The sequence below is a fragment of the Peromyscus eremicus genome, chromosome 1 (genome assembly GCF_949786415.1).
Source record: "Peromyscus eremicus chromosome 1, PerEre_H2_v1, whole genome shotgun sequence".
In the NCBI taxonomy this organism is placed as follows: domain Eukaryota; kingdom Metazoa; phylum Chordata; class Mammalia; order Rodentia; family Cricetidae; genus Peromyscus; species Peromyscus eremicus.
This window is the reverse complement of record NC_081416.1, coordinates 131,219,680-131,235,404: the sequence shown is the minus strand read 5'-3', so window position 1 is coordinate 131,235,404 and position 15,725 is coordinate 131,219,680. Positions and strand designations below refer to the sequence as shown.

At 50.0% G+C, this 15,725-nt stretch overlaps 1 protein-coding gene across 1 annotated transcript in view; it reads left to right on the top strand.

The window, feature by feature from the left end:
• Nucleotides 1–10,324: 10,324 nt before the first annotated feature.
• The window catches only part of Adamts17 (ADAM metallopeptidase with thrombospondin type 1 motif 17), a 321,166-nt gene continuing 315,765 nt past the window's right edge, over nt 10,325–15,725 (top strand). Inside the window, 3 exon segments of the mRNA XM_059273139.1 lie at nt 10,325–10,400; nt 10,826–10,968; nt 10,970–11,197. Coding sequence (XP_059129122.1) covers nt 10,325–10,400; nt 10,826–10,968; nt 10,970–11,197 — 447 coding nt within the window.

Below are 15,725 nucleotides of genomic sequence, written 5' to 3'. Positions count from 1 at the left end.
ATCAACAACAGAGAGGGAGAACAAGGAATAGGAGACCATGGTAAATGAAGATCCCAGGCTCTTATAAGGAGATGTGGGCCAAAGACCGGTGAATCTCCAGAGGCTCAAGGGCTGGCCAGCCTGGAGAATGCAACAGAAAAGTAACAGAGATTCTGTCTCACCACAAGGCAGAAGCAAAGACTAACAGCAGGGCTATTCTCTGAGGCATTTCTACATGCATGCACATGCTTGTCTGCATTCATATGCTTGGAAGTGCACACACACACACACACATACACTCACACACACACACATACACACACACTCACACTAAAAACAAAGAAAGGATATCATCAAGGGAAGAGAACTCATCGACCCTGACTTCTGGTTAAGTTGTGACATGTCCCAAAGACCATCAGGTCCACCCTGCTTATCATGCAAGATAAGCTAGAAAACCATGGTTTTAAAAGCTCATTAAGGGGCTGGGGAAATTGCTTAGCAGGCAAAATCGCTTTATGGGAAAGCCTGAAGACCGAGAGTTCAATTCTTAAAACTCCGGAAGGAGAGAACTGAGCTTCAATTTTGGGGGCTCCCAGGAGTAGAGTTCTGTCAGGTCAGGGAATCAATAGAAAGATCCAGGAAAAATCAATTACCAATGTGAAGACGACAAGCTAATCAGATGGAGAGAGAAGCTTTCTTTGTCCCTGCACCTCTCTCTCTCTCTCTCTCTCTCTCTCTCTCTCTCTCTCTCTCTCTCTCTCTCTCTGTGTGTGTGTGTGTGTGTGTGTGTGTGTCTCTGTCTCTCTGTCTCTGACTCTCTCTGTCTCTCTCTCTCACTCTCTACTCTCTGTCTCTCTCTCTGCTCTCTGTCTCTCTGTCTCTCTGTCTCTGTCTCTGCTCTCTCTCTCTGCTCTCTGTCTCTCTGTGTCTCTCTCTGTGTCTTTCTCTGTCTCTGTCTCTCTCTGTCTCTGCTCTCTGTCTCTCTCTGCTCTCTCTCTGCTCTCTGTCTCTCTGTCTCTCTCTCTCTCACTCTCTGCTCTCTGTCTCTCTCTGTGTCTCTGTCTCTCTCTGTCTCTATCTCTCTGTCTCTCTCTCTGCTCTCTGTCTCTCTGTCTCTCTCTCACTCTCTGCTTTCTGTCTCTCTCTGTGTCTCTGTCTCTCTCTGTCTCTATCTCTCTGTCTCTCTGTCTCTGTCTCTGCTCTCTCTCTGCTCTCTGTCTCTCTCTCTCTCTGCTCTCTGTCTCTCTGCTCTCTGTCTCTCTCTCACTCTCTGCTCTCTGTCTCTCTCTCTGCTCTCTGTCTCTCTGTCTCTCTGTCTCTGTCTCTGCTCTCTCTCTGCCTCTGTCTCTCTGTGTCTCTCTCTGTGTCTTTCTCTGTCTCTGTCTCTCTCTGTCTCTCTCTTCTCTCTCTCTGCTCTCTGTCTCTTTCTGCTCTCTGTCTCTCTGTCTCTCTCACTCTCTGCTCTCTGTCTCTCTCTGTGTCTCTGTCTCTCTGTGTCTCTATCTCTCTGTCTCTGTCTCTGCTCTCTCTCTGCTCTCTGTCTCTCTCTCCTTTCTTCTGTTTTAGTCTTTCCTATTTTTTGAGGTTTCAGGCACGGGACAACTACATGGGAAAAACAATGAACCTCAACCATGACTCCTGCCAGACAAAAATTAATTGGAAATGGATTATAGACCAAAATGTAAAGGGCAAAATAATAAAGCTCCAGTAAAACCTAGAAAATATGCTCGAACTTGTTCACTGCTGGTGGGACCACAAAATATTATGGCTACTTTGGAAGAGAGTTTGGCAGCCTCTTATGAAATGAAACATGCTCTTATCATATGATCCGGCAATGGTACCCCCTTAGTACACTCAAATAAGTTGAAGCTTATATCCACATAAAAAGGAGCACATGGCTATTTATAGGAGCCTTCTTCCTAACTGCCAAACCTTGGAAGCAACCCAGACATCCTTCAATAGGTGAATGGATACATAAACAGAGGTACTCCGGGATAATAGGTATCCTTCAGCGCTAAAAAAGACATGAGATCTCAAGCCAAAACAACCTCGAGGGGACTTTAAACATGTATTAGTAACTAAAAGAAGTCAATCTGAAACAGTTACATTCTATCTGGTTCCAACTGTAGAACATTCTGGAAAAAGAAAACTGTGGAGGGAGTGAGAAGGTCTCTGGCTGCCAGGATGTGGTGTGTGCAGAAGAACAGAAAGCGGTAAGGGCAGTGAGACTCCTTGGCATGATACTGCGACAGTGGTGACATGGTACTGTGTACTTGCCCCCCAACCCCAGATAAATAGAATATCCACTCCCAGGATGACCCCACCCACTGACTCGCAAGGGCTTGCCAGTTTGTGCTCACGTATTGTAACAAACAGGTATTTTTGTGTGTAGGATGTTGATAGTGGGGGAAGGTGTGTGTGTGTGTGTGTGTGTGTGTGTGTGTGTGTGTGAGAGAGAGAGAGAGAGAGAGAGAGAGAGAGAGAGAGAGAGAGAGAGAGAGAATATGAGAATCTACTTTTTCTTTCTCAGTTTTGCTCTAATTTGAACTGTTCAAAAAATAAAGTCTATTGAAATATAAGAAAAAAGTTTAAAAACCCTTTCAGAACTCAATATGTTGACGAGAATAAGTACGTAGAAGGAAGGGGGGGGGGGCGTTGATGTCAAGTCCAGGGAGGGATTGATTGCTTCTTGGTGTGAAAGGGCTGCAGACACGAGGGAGTATGGAGGGCGGCTTCTAATAGAGCCGGCACTGAGCTGTATCCTAGCCTGGGTTCACGGATGTTTATGTTTCTACTATTACTATTATTTTTATGCAAGTGTGGTCATAGGTGTGTGTGTGTGTGTGTGTGTGTGTGTGTGTGTGTGTGTGTATGCACAAGTATGTGGAGGCATTGGGTATCTTTTTTCTCAGTTGTTCCTTATTTTTGAAAACAAGGTCTATCACTGAGCCTGGAGCTCACTGATTCAACTAGACTGGCTGGCCAGCAAGCCCAGGAATCCTCCTGCCTCTGCCTCCACAAAGCTGCACTTATAGGTACACCCATCATGCCAGCTCTTTACCTGAGTGCTGGGGATCTGGACTAGGATGCTCTTTCTTGAATGGCAAGCACTTTCCAGATTAAACCCCTCGCCCCAACCCCCCTCACTTCATTAGTTTTTCATGTTAAGTATGTTTATTCTATGTCCATTACACCTTTTCATTTTATATTTTGAAAATGCTTATATTCTTTTTGTGTTCTTGTGTACATGTGATAAACTTCAGATTTGAAAGATTAAAGTAGGCAAGTCCAAGGGAGCCAGGAGTTCACGGCAGGAAAATCTAAGCTCTGCTGCCCCACTAGCTGGGGCCTGGGCAGCTTCTCATAAGCCAGCGGAACTCTTCTTGGTCCTGACAAGTCTGGCGCCAGTAAATGTCGCAGAAGTAGCACAGCTGGTTGAACAGAAGGTGGGGGCTTGGGGCTCTGGCGTGTGGGAAATCATGATAGGAAAGGTGAGCTCCTTGTACAGTTCATCGTGACCAGGGAAGTGTGATTATGGCTGGCCAGCAGGGCTTGTGGGTCCCTGAGTCTACGAAGTGAGCTATGCCAGCCACCTCATTTTGTTAATCTCTGAAGAGTAAAATCATCTAGAGCAATTCAGTAAACTAAGTCACAGACTAGGCATCCCAACCCAGAATGACTCAATGTGGTTAGAGAACTCAGGGAAAGGTGTCTGGCCCTGGGATTCCCCTCAGAGGGAGAGGTGGCGTTACTTCTGTTCTGCAGTGGGCAACTCACTAACTCCTGCGTGCATGAATAGCCTGGGGATCAAGGAGGGTGTGTGTGGGGGGGGGGGGAGGGGGGCAGAAGATCGGACTCAAGAGGGAGACATTCAGTCAGTGAACACAGGAGAGGTAACAGGCCTCAGTGGAGACCTCTTAGCTCTCCGAGTCCCTTCTGTGTCCTTCGTTGTCCCAGACTTGCCTTCCACAGCTGGACCGTACCCAGGACTTTGTCCACACGAAAACCTCTGGGAAGTGCTTGGTTGCCCATGTGCTTTGTTTGACCCTTGCCTTGGGAACTACTTTTCACCAGTTGTTACTATTTCCATGTGTAAAAGGATTAGACTTGAGGGCCTCTGCAAAGGTACCAGTAGCTGCCAAGCTCAAGTCCTGCCCAGCCTCCCCACAACTCCCCACCAGGAGACCCCAACAGTCCAGCCATTAGCCCCACACATGAAAACCTTTGTGGTCCAGAGGGGTGTGCCTGCGCTGTGAACTATGTGGGTGTTTACGGAAGGGGCCCAGCCACCTCAGTTGGTCCCTGTGGATGGGCCCTGGCCGTGTTGGGGGCACCTATCCAGCAGCTCAGGCCATCGGGAAGGTAATAAGGAATTCTACACACCTGGGACACACTGTACACTCGGAGAACTGCACACCTGTTCCAGGTCACTAAGGATGTGGCTTCCAAAATGGAGCCCACCTTCCAGTCTTGCCTATAGGATCCTTTTGCGGTCTATCGAAAGCCCCCAAAAGCACTTGAGGCTTGTCCTTGGCCCACACTTGGTCCAGTTCTCACCCAGGTCTCTTGTCTTGGCAGCATGTCTGAAAGGGTTCTTGGGGATCTCGAACCTTGGGATCGAGCCCAAAGGAAAAAGAGAGAGAGTGATGGGCTTCCCCTCTCTTGTTCTTGGCAAGCTTCCTTCCAGAGGCTCCAGGGAAAGGGAACTTGATAACCATGGAACTTCACCCGTAGATAGCCCCAGAGCTGTCTGGCTCACAGCCAAGCCCTCTGGGGGGGGGGGGACTGCCAGCAGGGACTTCAAAATCCATTTGTCTTCTCTTCTCGTGCCCCTCCTCCTCCTTCTTTAACCACCCTCCCCACCCCCGGTCCCTGCCTCTGGCACCCTGTCCCCCAGGACCTCAGCTGGACAGATCTGGTTTCACCCTACTGTGCCAGTTACAGACAGAGAACCATACCAAGGCTTTCCTTTGGTCTTTTATTTTTCTCTTAATCCTTCCCCATCTTCCGCTTTGTAAGAGAGGACACCAGTCTGCTGCGTATTTGACACCCTCCACGTCATCTCCCTGCCGTCTTTCACTACTGCTTTGAACTTTAATTCCACACAAGTATTGGGTCAAATTTGAATCCCATCATTCGAATTTTCAAGCGCAACATTGGTTTTAAAGTTGCTTTATGAGGATGTAAAACTGCACCTCTTTCAGGTTCGCAACTATTATATAAGCACCCTCAAACTACCACCACGATTTGCAATGAACATACTTATCACCTCTACATTTCTTCCCGTCCCTTCAGAATTCCTTCTCTGGGGACCATCACTATCTTATTAGTTTGTATTTTCTAGACTTTTTTTTTTTAAATAAATAAAATTATACACTATGCGCCCCTTCTGAGTGTGGCTTTCTCCACTTAATCATTTTGAGATTCATTGACATCCTGGCAGGCATCCCCAGTTCACTCCTCTTTGTAACAGACTGTAGTGAGCCATTGGGTATGGTCTTTCTACACTCCGTTCATCCGTTCACCTTGTTGCTAGATTCTTGGGATGTTTCCAGTTTGGGATTACTGCAATAAAATTGGCATGTCATCATTCACACACAGTGCTTTGTGTGGATACACGAGTTCACGTCTAAGTGTGAAACAGCTGTGAAGGTGTGTGCTTGACTTGTAACGAAACGTTCAAGGGCTGTGGCTGTATTTGGGTTGGTAGTTTGCTTGCCTATCGTGTCAGAAGTCTTGGGTTTGATACAGCACACATCTGTAAAACCAGCACTCGGGGAGTAAAGGTAGGGGGATCAGAAGTTCAAGGCCATCCTCAGCCTCCTTAGCAGGGTTCATTGTTGAGATCAGCCTGGTATGCATGAGACTGAGTCTCAAAAATAATAAATAAGCAAGTAATGAAAACAGTCAAAATGTTTCTAAAGTGCTTGTACGAGTTCATAGTCTGACCAGTCGGGCATGTAAATGCGGATTCTGCCGACTCCCTAACAATACTTGTTTGATGCGTTGCTTGTTCTTAACCCTTTTTAATAGGCATATAACAGTCATTTCGTTGTGATTTTGAATTTGTATATGACCAGAACAAAACAACACGGACCATCTTTATAAATCCTATTTTCCCTTTGCTCGACTTCATTGGTAAGATGTCTATTCAAGTCTTGCTCATTTTAAGGAACTGGGTTATATTTCCTTGTGTGTTTTATTGTGATGAAACCTTTGTAACAAAGAAGTCACCATTTTAGCATCTTAAGTGTGCCATTCAGTAGCATCAAATGCGTTAGCAGCATTACACAACCAGCACCATTATTCTTTCCAAACTTTACCATCACCTACACAGACCCTCTACGACTATTGAGTAAACCCCCTCTCTCCAGCCTCTGGCAATCTCTGCCTATACTTTGAGCCATATGATAACTTCATATTTAATTTTCTAATAGAACTTTTAATTGATTCTTTGGGAATTTCACGTCATGCACCCCAATCCCACTCATTTCCCAGTCCCTCCATATCCACCCCTCACCCCCCATCATCCTCCACACAAAAATTAAAAAACTATTAATTAAAACAAAACAAAACAAAAGGCTGCTTCGCTCCTCCATCTTTCCTGCCTCTCCAACACCTTTTTGTTCGCCTTGGTGGCATTGGGAGCTGTGGTGTGTCATGCAGTATCCCCTTGTCTGCTCTGCTATATTTGCAGATGTTCATTGTAATGAGTTATTGGTCTGGCTCAAGGCATCTGGCTTACGGCACACCATCAGTACTGGACCCTCACCAAAACTCCTCCTGGGTATCCCTTCCTTGCCCCAAGTCATGGAGAGCCCGCGGCCATGGTTCTGCAGGGCCAGCTCCTTCACACACTCTGGTGGGTCACGGATGGAGTAGATGCTGAGGTGGGCCAAAAAACCCTGGATGTGGGTCTGGGTGGTAGCTGATTTGGTCAGTCCTGGCTGCTGAGGCCACTCCCTTCAGGTGAGGGGCGGAGCCAGCTCTTCTACACTCACGCCATTGGGCTGGCTCTCCCACACTGTGGAGTGGGGGGGGGGGGTCCCTCCTGAGTGTGGGACCAGCTCTTCCATGAGGGGCTGGACCAGCTCTTCCGATGCAGGATGCAGCGGACACATACCTAGACATGGCCCTTGGCAGACATCATCATGGCCCCAGGTGACAGCGCAGGGCAGGCCACTCAGCTTGGCATAGCCCTGGTGACAGCACGGCCTTTGGACACTAACATGGCCTTAGGTAGGGGCCCAGACCCAGACCCCAGGCATCCATGTGGCCTTTGGTAGGAACATGGGCCACGGATGTCAACACAGAGCCTGGCTGGGGTAGGACCCACGGACCCAGATATGGCTCTTAGCAGCAGCCCAGGCCTGGATGTCACCATGGCCCCCAGTGGCAAGCAGGCCATCCACATCAGCCTGTTCCTCACCACCTTTGCTTCTTCAGTTCTGCCTCTCTCCACAGCACATGAACCTGTCTGTCCACTTCTGCTCTCCCATTTCTCCACCATACATTTGCTCATCATAATGGCGTCTACCCGGCCTGTGGATGTCTTCAGTCAGCTCAAGCCAGCAGCCTGTGCCTGTCTTCTGCCTACTTCAGCTGTATATTTAATTTTTTGAGACACCGACTCTTCAAAAGAAACTGCCATGTGTGACTTTCCCGCCATGCATGGATAGATTCCAGTCCCTCCATTTCCTCACTGACAAGACTGTTGTTCCCTGTCGTGGTTGGTTTAGAACATAAAACAAAGGGTATGTAACAAACAACTTCTCTGTGCCCACTTGAGCTCAGTGGAGCTCTGATATTACCAACTAAGTGTATTTGACAAATACAGTCTGGTTACAGAGATCTGATTATGGTTTCTCTGCTCAGTCTTGGCTTTCAGAGCATCCTTGATCTTGGAAGACCACTCTGAGTGACGTACGTAAGCAAGGGGACACATTGCTGAACTGTTGCTCATCTGGCAAATGTTTATTAGTATTCTCCATGGATCAGCAGTGCCTGGGGTGCTGGGCACACACATACACATTAGCAAGACGGGGTTATTTAAATAATGGAGGCCTTCCATGCTCTTTCTCGCTAGCAAAGGACATTTTAACATCTGGCCCCTAATCATTATTGTTGTTTTTAATCCAGCCCACATGAACTTGCCCAACTGAGAGTGATCTGGACAAGAAAGAATGGCAAACAATGAACCCAGGGGGGCATGGGTTTGATGCTTGCTTAGCCCTTTTGACAGCTCGAGTGTGGTGGAGTACTCACCAGAGAAGACTGCTCAGACACAGGTTTAAGCCAATAGAAAGTCTTTATTCGCCAGCAGGAGACTGCACTGGGTGTTCAGGATCCCAGTGTAGCCCCGAGCCTTTCTCAGGTGAGCTTTAAAGCACAAAACCATGTCCTGGACTGACAGACTTCAGGTAACAAGAATAGTTAGCCAGAAGCAGAACCACAGAAGCCAAAAACAAGGTTAGTAGATTTAGAGACTTTCCCACAACTGTGGATTTGATAGATTAGGATTTTGTTTTGACTTTGGCAGGTGGGGCTGTCTACATGCTGAGTTTTACAGTCTGAATGGTACTTCCACCATGGAGTCAATTGTACTAAGGTCTGGGGGCCTTACAGGGGGAGTCTTTGAAACATCTGATTTAATCAATCGCTTTTCTTCTTTTATTCATATATTAGTAAATATAACCAAGTGCCTACCAGGCATCTTCTAGGCCCTTGTTTCTCTTTCAAGAATTGTCCAAGTTATTAGAAGTGTACACTCCTTGATTTGCAGGAGAGAAACCGAATCTCTATGAGGAGAAAAGCATTTCCCTGGACCGTCACTACAGCTAGCTGCTGAGTGACCACGCACAGATCTGATGCGCTTCTCTTTTTCTTCCTATTTTCCCTGTAATGATTGAAGCCGTGGCTCTGGTACCCAAGTTCTCAAAACTCAGGGTGAGGCAGAGCCCTACTCATAGCCACCAACAGAACCTGGCCCATGCTGGAATCCACTAGAGGTGCCAAGCAGTGAGTTGCAGCCACTGGAACAGAGAGGAGATCTGCAGCACCTCCTGTGAGAAGCCTTTGTGGAGGGCTACAGAAGGCTACCAGGCATCAAACTTAGAGAAGCTCGCCAGGGTTCAGCTCACCTCTGGATGCTTTCTGGTAATATATAATAACCCTGTGATGAAGTCTAGATCCTGACACCCCAAACAAAGAGGTCCGTAGGAGTCTGTCACAACTTTGCTTTGAGAAAACAAAAAATGGGTGAGCTAGGGAGCGTCACCTGCGGCTGCAGTGGTAACCTAGGGCTCGGTCTGTGTTATCTGTGAGACATTCTTAAAGAAGCCAACTGAATCACCTGTAGGGAGCAGCTAACGGAATTATGCTGTTCAATTCTGCTGGGAAAATGCGCGCTCATTCTGTTCCTGAAAGATGAAGTCACACCTGACCTGAAGTCAGGGTCATGAATCAAGCCAGGGCTCTTGCCAAGCCAGAAACTTGCTGGCTAATTTAAGCAAGCTCCTGAAGTTTCCCTTTTCCCGGTTTCCCGATATTCAAGGGAGCATAACATGCTCCCACCTTTCTGCCTTCTGTGAACATAAAGACCAAAAGAAGCATGCAGGGTGTGAATAAACATTGGAGATACAGCCGTCAGGCGTGAATTCAGGTGCACCAGAAACTCGTCTGGGCTTTTCCAGCCGAAATAAATCAAAAGTTGGAGTCACTTAAATACATAAAGAATTTGATTTCCTTCCTTCCTTCCTTCCTTCCTTCCTTCCTTCCTTCCTTCCTTCCTTCCTTCCTTCCTTCCTTCCTTCCTTCCTTCCTCCCTCCCTCCCTCCCTCCCTCCCTCCCTCCCTCGCTTCCTTTCTTTTCTCTTTCTTTTCTTTCTTTCTTTTTTTTGTATGGGAATCGAACGGTCCTCCCTGTCTTCCTGCGAAGCTGGATAGCGGCCCCAGAGGTGATCTCCCCATGGAAGGTCTAGGTTGGTGTCCTCCCAGCTGCTCCAGGATTCCACAACCGGGAGTCGGCTCGCGCCTGCCACCTGGTGTCACGTCCCACCTACTGCCTAGAAACCACGTGTAAGAAAGTGCTTACAACCTAACTACGCACGTTGGTTTCGACCGGCCCTAACCAATACGGACAGGGAAGGCGGGGCAGAGGAAAGCAAAAGCCCAATCACCTCCTACTTTCCAAGGAGAAGGTGGAGCTTGGTATTTACCATGTTGGGTTTGTCCGCAGCGCTAATTACTTTTTCCAAAGGCTGCAGGGCTTCACTCCGGCTGGCGTTGCCGCCTCGCGCGCCCCTGCTCTGCCACTACGGTCTTGGGGGCTGCTGGTCCCGAGGACCATGTGTGACGGAGCCCTGCTGCCCCCTCTCGTCCTGTCCTTGCTGCTGCTGGTGTGGGGGCTGGACCCGAGCACAGGTAGTGTCGCTTGCTCTCGCGGCCACCTTCCCCGTGCCCTCCCGAAGCATCCTGGCGCCCGGGTGCATGAGTGGACTGCTGACAGCAGCATCATCGGAGGAGGAGGAGGAGGAGGAGGAGGAGGAGGAGGAGGAGGAGGAGGAGGAGGAGGAGGAGGAGGAGGAGGAGGAGGGCGAAGGCCGCGGCCGGGGAACAGGGCTCTGGTCCCCTACCCGCCCCCATCCCCGGGCAAGCTGATGGCGCGCCGTCCCCTGGGGCGATCGGGTGGCTTGGCCCGCTGGCAGAGGCCCGGCTCGGGGAGGGAAGGGAGTGCAGGGTCACGGCTGCACCATGTCCATGGAGCTCTGAAAGCTAGCGCCGGAGCCGCCACCGGCGGGAGGTCTGGTGGCCAGGCCGGTGCTGACGCATGTCCTCTCTCCCCGCAGCTGTCGGCGACGCGGCGGCCGACGTGGAGGTGGTGCTCCCGAGGCGACTGCGCCCCGACGACCTGCACCTGCAGCTGCTGCCGGGAGTAGCGGGGCTCCGGCGGTGGCGGCGACCGCAAGCATCTCCAGGTGGCCCTCGCGCGGGGGCCGGGAGAGCACGCCCTGTTGCTGCACCTGCCGGCCTTCGGACGCGACCTGTACCTGCAGCTGCGCCGCGACCTGCGCTTCCTGTCCCCGGCCTTCGAGGTGGAGGAGGCGGGCGCCGCGGGGAGCAGCGGACACCCTGCCGAGCTGTGCTTCTACTCCGGACGAGTCCTGGGCCACCCGGGCTCCCTCGTCTCCCTCAGCGCCTGCGGCGCCTCCGGCGGCCTGGTACTGCCCGCGCCCCCTATGGGTCTGCTCTGCCCAGTCTGTTGCGTTGCCTGGGGTGGTCCCGCGGAGGGCTGGGCGGGGGAAGACCTTCCTCCCCATTTCCCTCACTTGGCCTTCCAGACTGTGCCGTCTGAGCAGAGGGGACGCAAGTGTGTGTGTGTGTGTGGGGGGGGGCTGTCATTGTCTCGGCTTCTGCTGTGTGCTGAACCTGACCCAGGCGGGATTACATTGAGAAGTTAGCTATAGCTCACCTAGGGAAATGCATAGGAAACTGTCGTCCCTCTCGCCCAGCCTCTGCACAGGTGTGTATGTGTTATGCACGTGTTACGGGAAAACACTTGAAGGTCGATTTCATATGTCTGGGGATGGGGTAGTCATGCACCTCTCTTCTATCCTTTGAATCTTCTTTTTATACTGGGAGGACACCCCAGGCAGGCTATGGTTAATCTCACTTTCGTTAGCTGGAAGGTAACAAGAGAGGAAGGGTAGCCACTGGCCGTGTTCCCTCACCCCAGCGCAGGCGTTTGTCTGGATCCACCCTCAGTGAGAACCGTGGGGTGCTCACCTGGCCAGGGCTTAAGTCGCGTTCTCAAACTTGCTCTTCTCCAAGACCTTGCCTTGCTGTGTTTGAGACACACCTGTGACGAGCACACTGAGAGGCAGAGAGAGTTTGGGGGTCTTCTTGCCCTGTTTGTGCTCACACTTGAGCACTTGGCTACACTGGTCTTGAGCCAAATTCTTCTCCGCTTTTCCATGGTGCCCCCAAGGAAAGCACGTGCCTGGCAGATGGGTTGTCCCTGAAGAGCCTGGCGTCACTCAGAGCATGCCATGCACTGTTGTTTCTCTGTATTTTGTCACAGTAGACCTCTGAGATAGAGGCATCTGATATTGGTTTTTTGGCAGGCCACCCTGGGCCAAGGAAGTTATCCCCTTCACCTATCTTGTTCATCACCACCCACGATTCTCTGGCCTCCACTTACACAGCCAGCAGCAAAGTGGGAAAGTCTGTGACTCCAAGATTAATTTCTGTGGAGTTTCTGCTTTCTTAGCACTGGGTCGAAGCTGGGGGACCTGTGGTTGTAATTTCCTGGGAGCAGCCTAATTTTTGGGAATTTTCTGAGGTCTCATTTTAGGGTATGGTTTACTTTTGCTTAACTGGGAGAAATTGGCAGCTTTGGTAAAAGGAGGCAAAGGCACAGACTGTGGTGGGGCCTGGTAGGTGTTAACGTGGAACGGGGGCAGAAGTGTGGGCTGTGGGCAAGGAGGCTTAAGAAGGAGTGAGAAAGGCTCAGATCCCTGTAGGACTTGGGTCAGAGCTGTATCATGTTCTGGGAGGGACTCAAAGGCCCACATCATTTTTCCTGTTTTTGCCAAAGTGTTTCAAGTCTAGGTCACATCCCTGTACTGTACATGGAAACATCTGAATCCCATTTGCTGCGGTTTCGTGAGTTTCTGGAGAGGTCAGAGTTTATACTTCTTGGTGTAAAGTTTCCAGCGAGGAGCTATCTGTGAAGGAGCCCGGGCTGGAAATCTGGAGAACATTGATTGAAAGTCCTCACAGAATGATTGCTGAGCCTCCTCACAGATGTCTTCCGAGCCAGCGTCTCAGGAAGACTGCGCTGCCCTTCTGCACTGCCCTTCTGCACCATGTGAGGGCGCTGTGCCTTAGAGAAAGGAGCGCCGCCAAGACTCTGAGTTCACCCCTAGCCAGTTGCGGGTGGACTTCTAAGTCTTGAGATTTTTCAGTTCCAGTTTGAGGAGACGCTGCTGTTGTTTAGTCTGCCTTATTCATCCTGTCCGTGCAAGCTGTACGTTGGACACTCTCCCCGAGTTACACGTAGGCAGAGACTGAAGCGGGAGGAAAAGAGACAGGGCTGGGAGCTGGTCTCTTGGTGTCAAGGTGGTCCTGGAACAGAAAGGGAAGAAAGTCTTTAACCTTAAGCTACCTGAGATTGCCCTGCACCCCATCTTTGGCTTGGCTGTCCACCTAGGTGGTTGATAAAGGTGTGGTCGGTCCTTTGGCCATGGTAGAAGCTCTCTGAAGTGTGCAGTCGTGTATGTGTTTGCCAGAATAGTCTCAGCTACAAGGCATGGGTAGGTAGAGAGCATCATCCAGAAGATAGCTCTTGGTAGCTGTGGGTGGATGGGGTATCTCAAAAGCCTTCTTGTATTGAAAGCATCATGTTGAGCAGAGGTTGGCAGACTTTGCCCAGAAAGGAGCAGAAAGTGAATGTTTTAAGCTTTACAAGCCATCTAGCCGTAGTCACATCTTCTCAACGTTGTCCTTTTTGAGTGACAGCAGCTCTGAGGGGTATATAGGCTGTGGATGCTGGGTAACATTTTGGTCGTTGGTACATTTTGCCACAGCTAATGTCTACAAATGGCTGTTTTTGCACATTTGCAGAAGTAGTGTGAGCTCTGTTTTCATGGCATGTATGCTGTATGATGTTGGGGGGTCTGTTTAAAAGGAGCTACATCGCCAGGATAGAGCACTACTAAATTGTTGATGGGGCACAGAGTGTAAGTTGCCCTCCCCCCCCCCCCCCCCCCCCGAGGTTGTTGGCAGCAGGCGGAGGTGTGGGCCCGTAGGGTTTCCCCTTCTTTGTCTTATCAGGAAGAGCTATACCAGCTGCACTTTTTGGATCTTCAAAGACCCCAGGCCCAAGGATTAATTGTTTTCTGTTTCTGCTGTTTCATTTTATTTACATTTCAGGGAGTCTTTAGATGTAGCGTAGTTTTGGAAGGATTCCTGTAACCATGGAATTGGAAAGCAATGAGCTTTTGGCTGGTGGAGAAGGTATTGCTCCCTAATGAATTTCCCCAAGCCTCCCGTGATTAGCACCAGGTGATAGGGGGCTAGCAGAATTCTAAACGGAACTTCATGAGCAGGCAGGGCAATGGGGGTCGGGGGAGGGGCACTTCAGGAAGGGGAGGAATGCCAATCTCTCAAAGGCTCTTCGTGGCTTGTCTAAAACATGTGGGCGAAAGGGCTGTTTTAGGAAGGGGGAGGTCTCGGGAGGTCTGCAGGCTGCCATTGGGTCTGATGGGCTGAGCAGTGGCTTCGTTTCCTTTCAAAGCTCTGTGGATCGGAATCTGTTCACTCAATCTTGGCTGAGGTCTGCAAGGGTATACTGTAGGTGAGCTGTGGGGCCAGAGAAGACACCAAAGCATTCTGTCTGTGCAACACTAAGTAGCCAGGCCCATTTCCCAGGCCACCCTAGAAGGACCAAGAAGAGTAGAGTGTCCCTAGGCATGCCTTTTCTTAAGTCACAGCCACACTGCAGAGCCCGGCATCTCCGTCATGTGGATCAGACACCGAGTTGTCTCGGTGACCACCTTCGCTCTGACTGGTCAGCAAACACAGCACCATTTTTTGTGACCCATCATTGATGGGTGGGTGGGTGGGTGCCTTTTACAAACCATCCTGTGTGGAGCTCTTGCTGTTCTCTTGGAGGCTGTAGACAGTGCACACTTTGGTTTCTAGGGGAAGAAGGGGTGCAGATGGGAGCAGATGGGGACTGAGGCGCCCCAGCCAGTGAGTTCTCCAGCGGCAGCTGAGGTTACAAGAGGCTGGCGTACTTTTCTAAGGCGGGCAGCTGGCAAGTCACTGGGCCTTGGAATCGGGAGACAGGCTTGGGATGCTGGCCTTGCACTTTACAAGATAGCATTATCCAGCTGTCTGTGGTTGGTCCATTACTAAATTGCCCAGTTTTCTAACTCGAAGTCTCTTTATCAAGTACAGCCGTGTAGGACTTAGTTTGGGCAAAAATTCTTAGAGTGTGGTAACTTTTCAAAAGGAATCTGATAGCCCAAACTACAATATAAGTTATCATGGTATTGACATAGGGAGCTACTGCCTGAAGAACTGGTCGTGTAAAGCATAAATACGCTGGGAAACACAGAGCACATTCTTAGGTCTTTGTAGATGGCAATAACAGAGTGCGTGCCAAGAGACCGGAACACAGGAAGAAGGGGGGGGGGGGCGCCGTGAAGTTTGGAGCTGAAGGTAAAAGAATTAAGGAGAATCTGAAGAGAAAGTTCCAAGGCCTCCGGCCTCCTCTTGAGAGGACATTCACACAGTCAGAGTGACTTCTTCTCCTGTGACCTCCCTTCCCCTCCACGCTATTGGCACTTCATATTGTCCTGCTAAGGACCTTCACCCGCCTGCAGCTTTCCAGAACTTCCCAGAACCTGTTAGGACCCCAGGCTCTGGCTCCTTTCTGAACAAGACCTAGGGGGCTCAGATTTCTCTTTGAAATTCTACCAAGTGGCATCATTTTCTAGAAAAAAAAAAATACAAGGTGGTGTGTGTGTGCGCGCGCGTGTATGTTGGGATTACATGCCTTCCCCTTTACACAAATTCTGAGGATCAAATTCAGGTCTTCATGCTTGTAAACTGTCTCCCTACTAAGCAATCTCCCACTAAGCGATAGCTCCCTAGCCCCTGACTGCATTCTTGAAGCACATTCCCCGACCGCTGAATGGCATCAGTGGCCTGGCCTTGGCTGTGTGTGGCAGGAAATGTTTC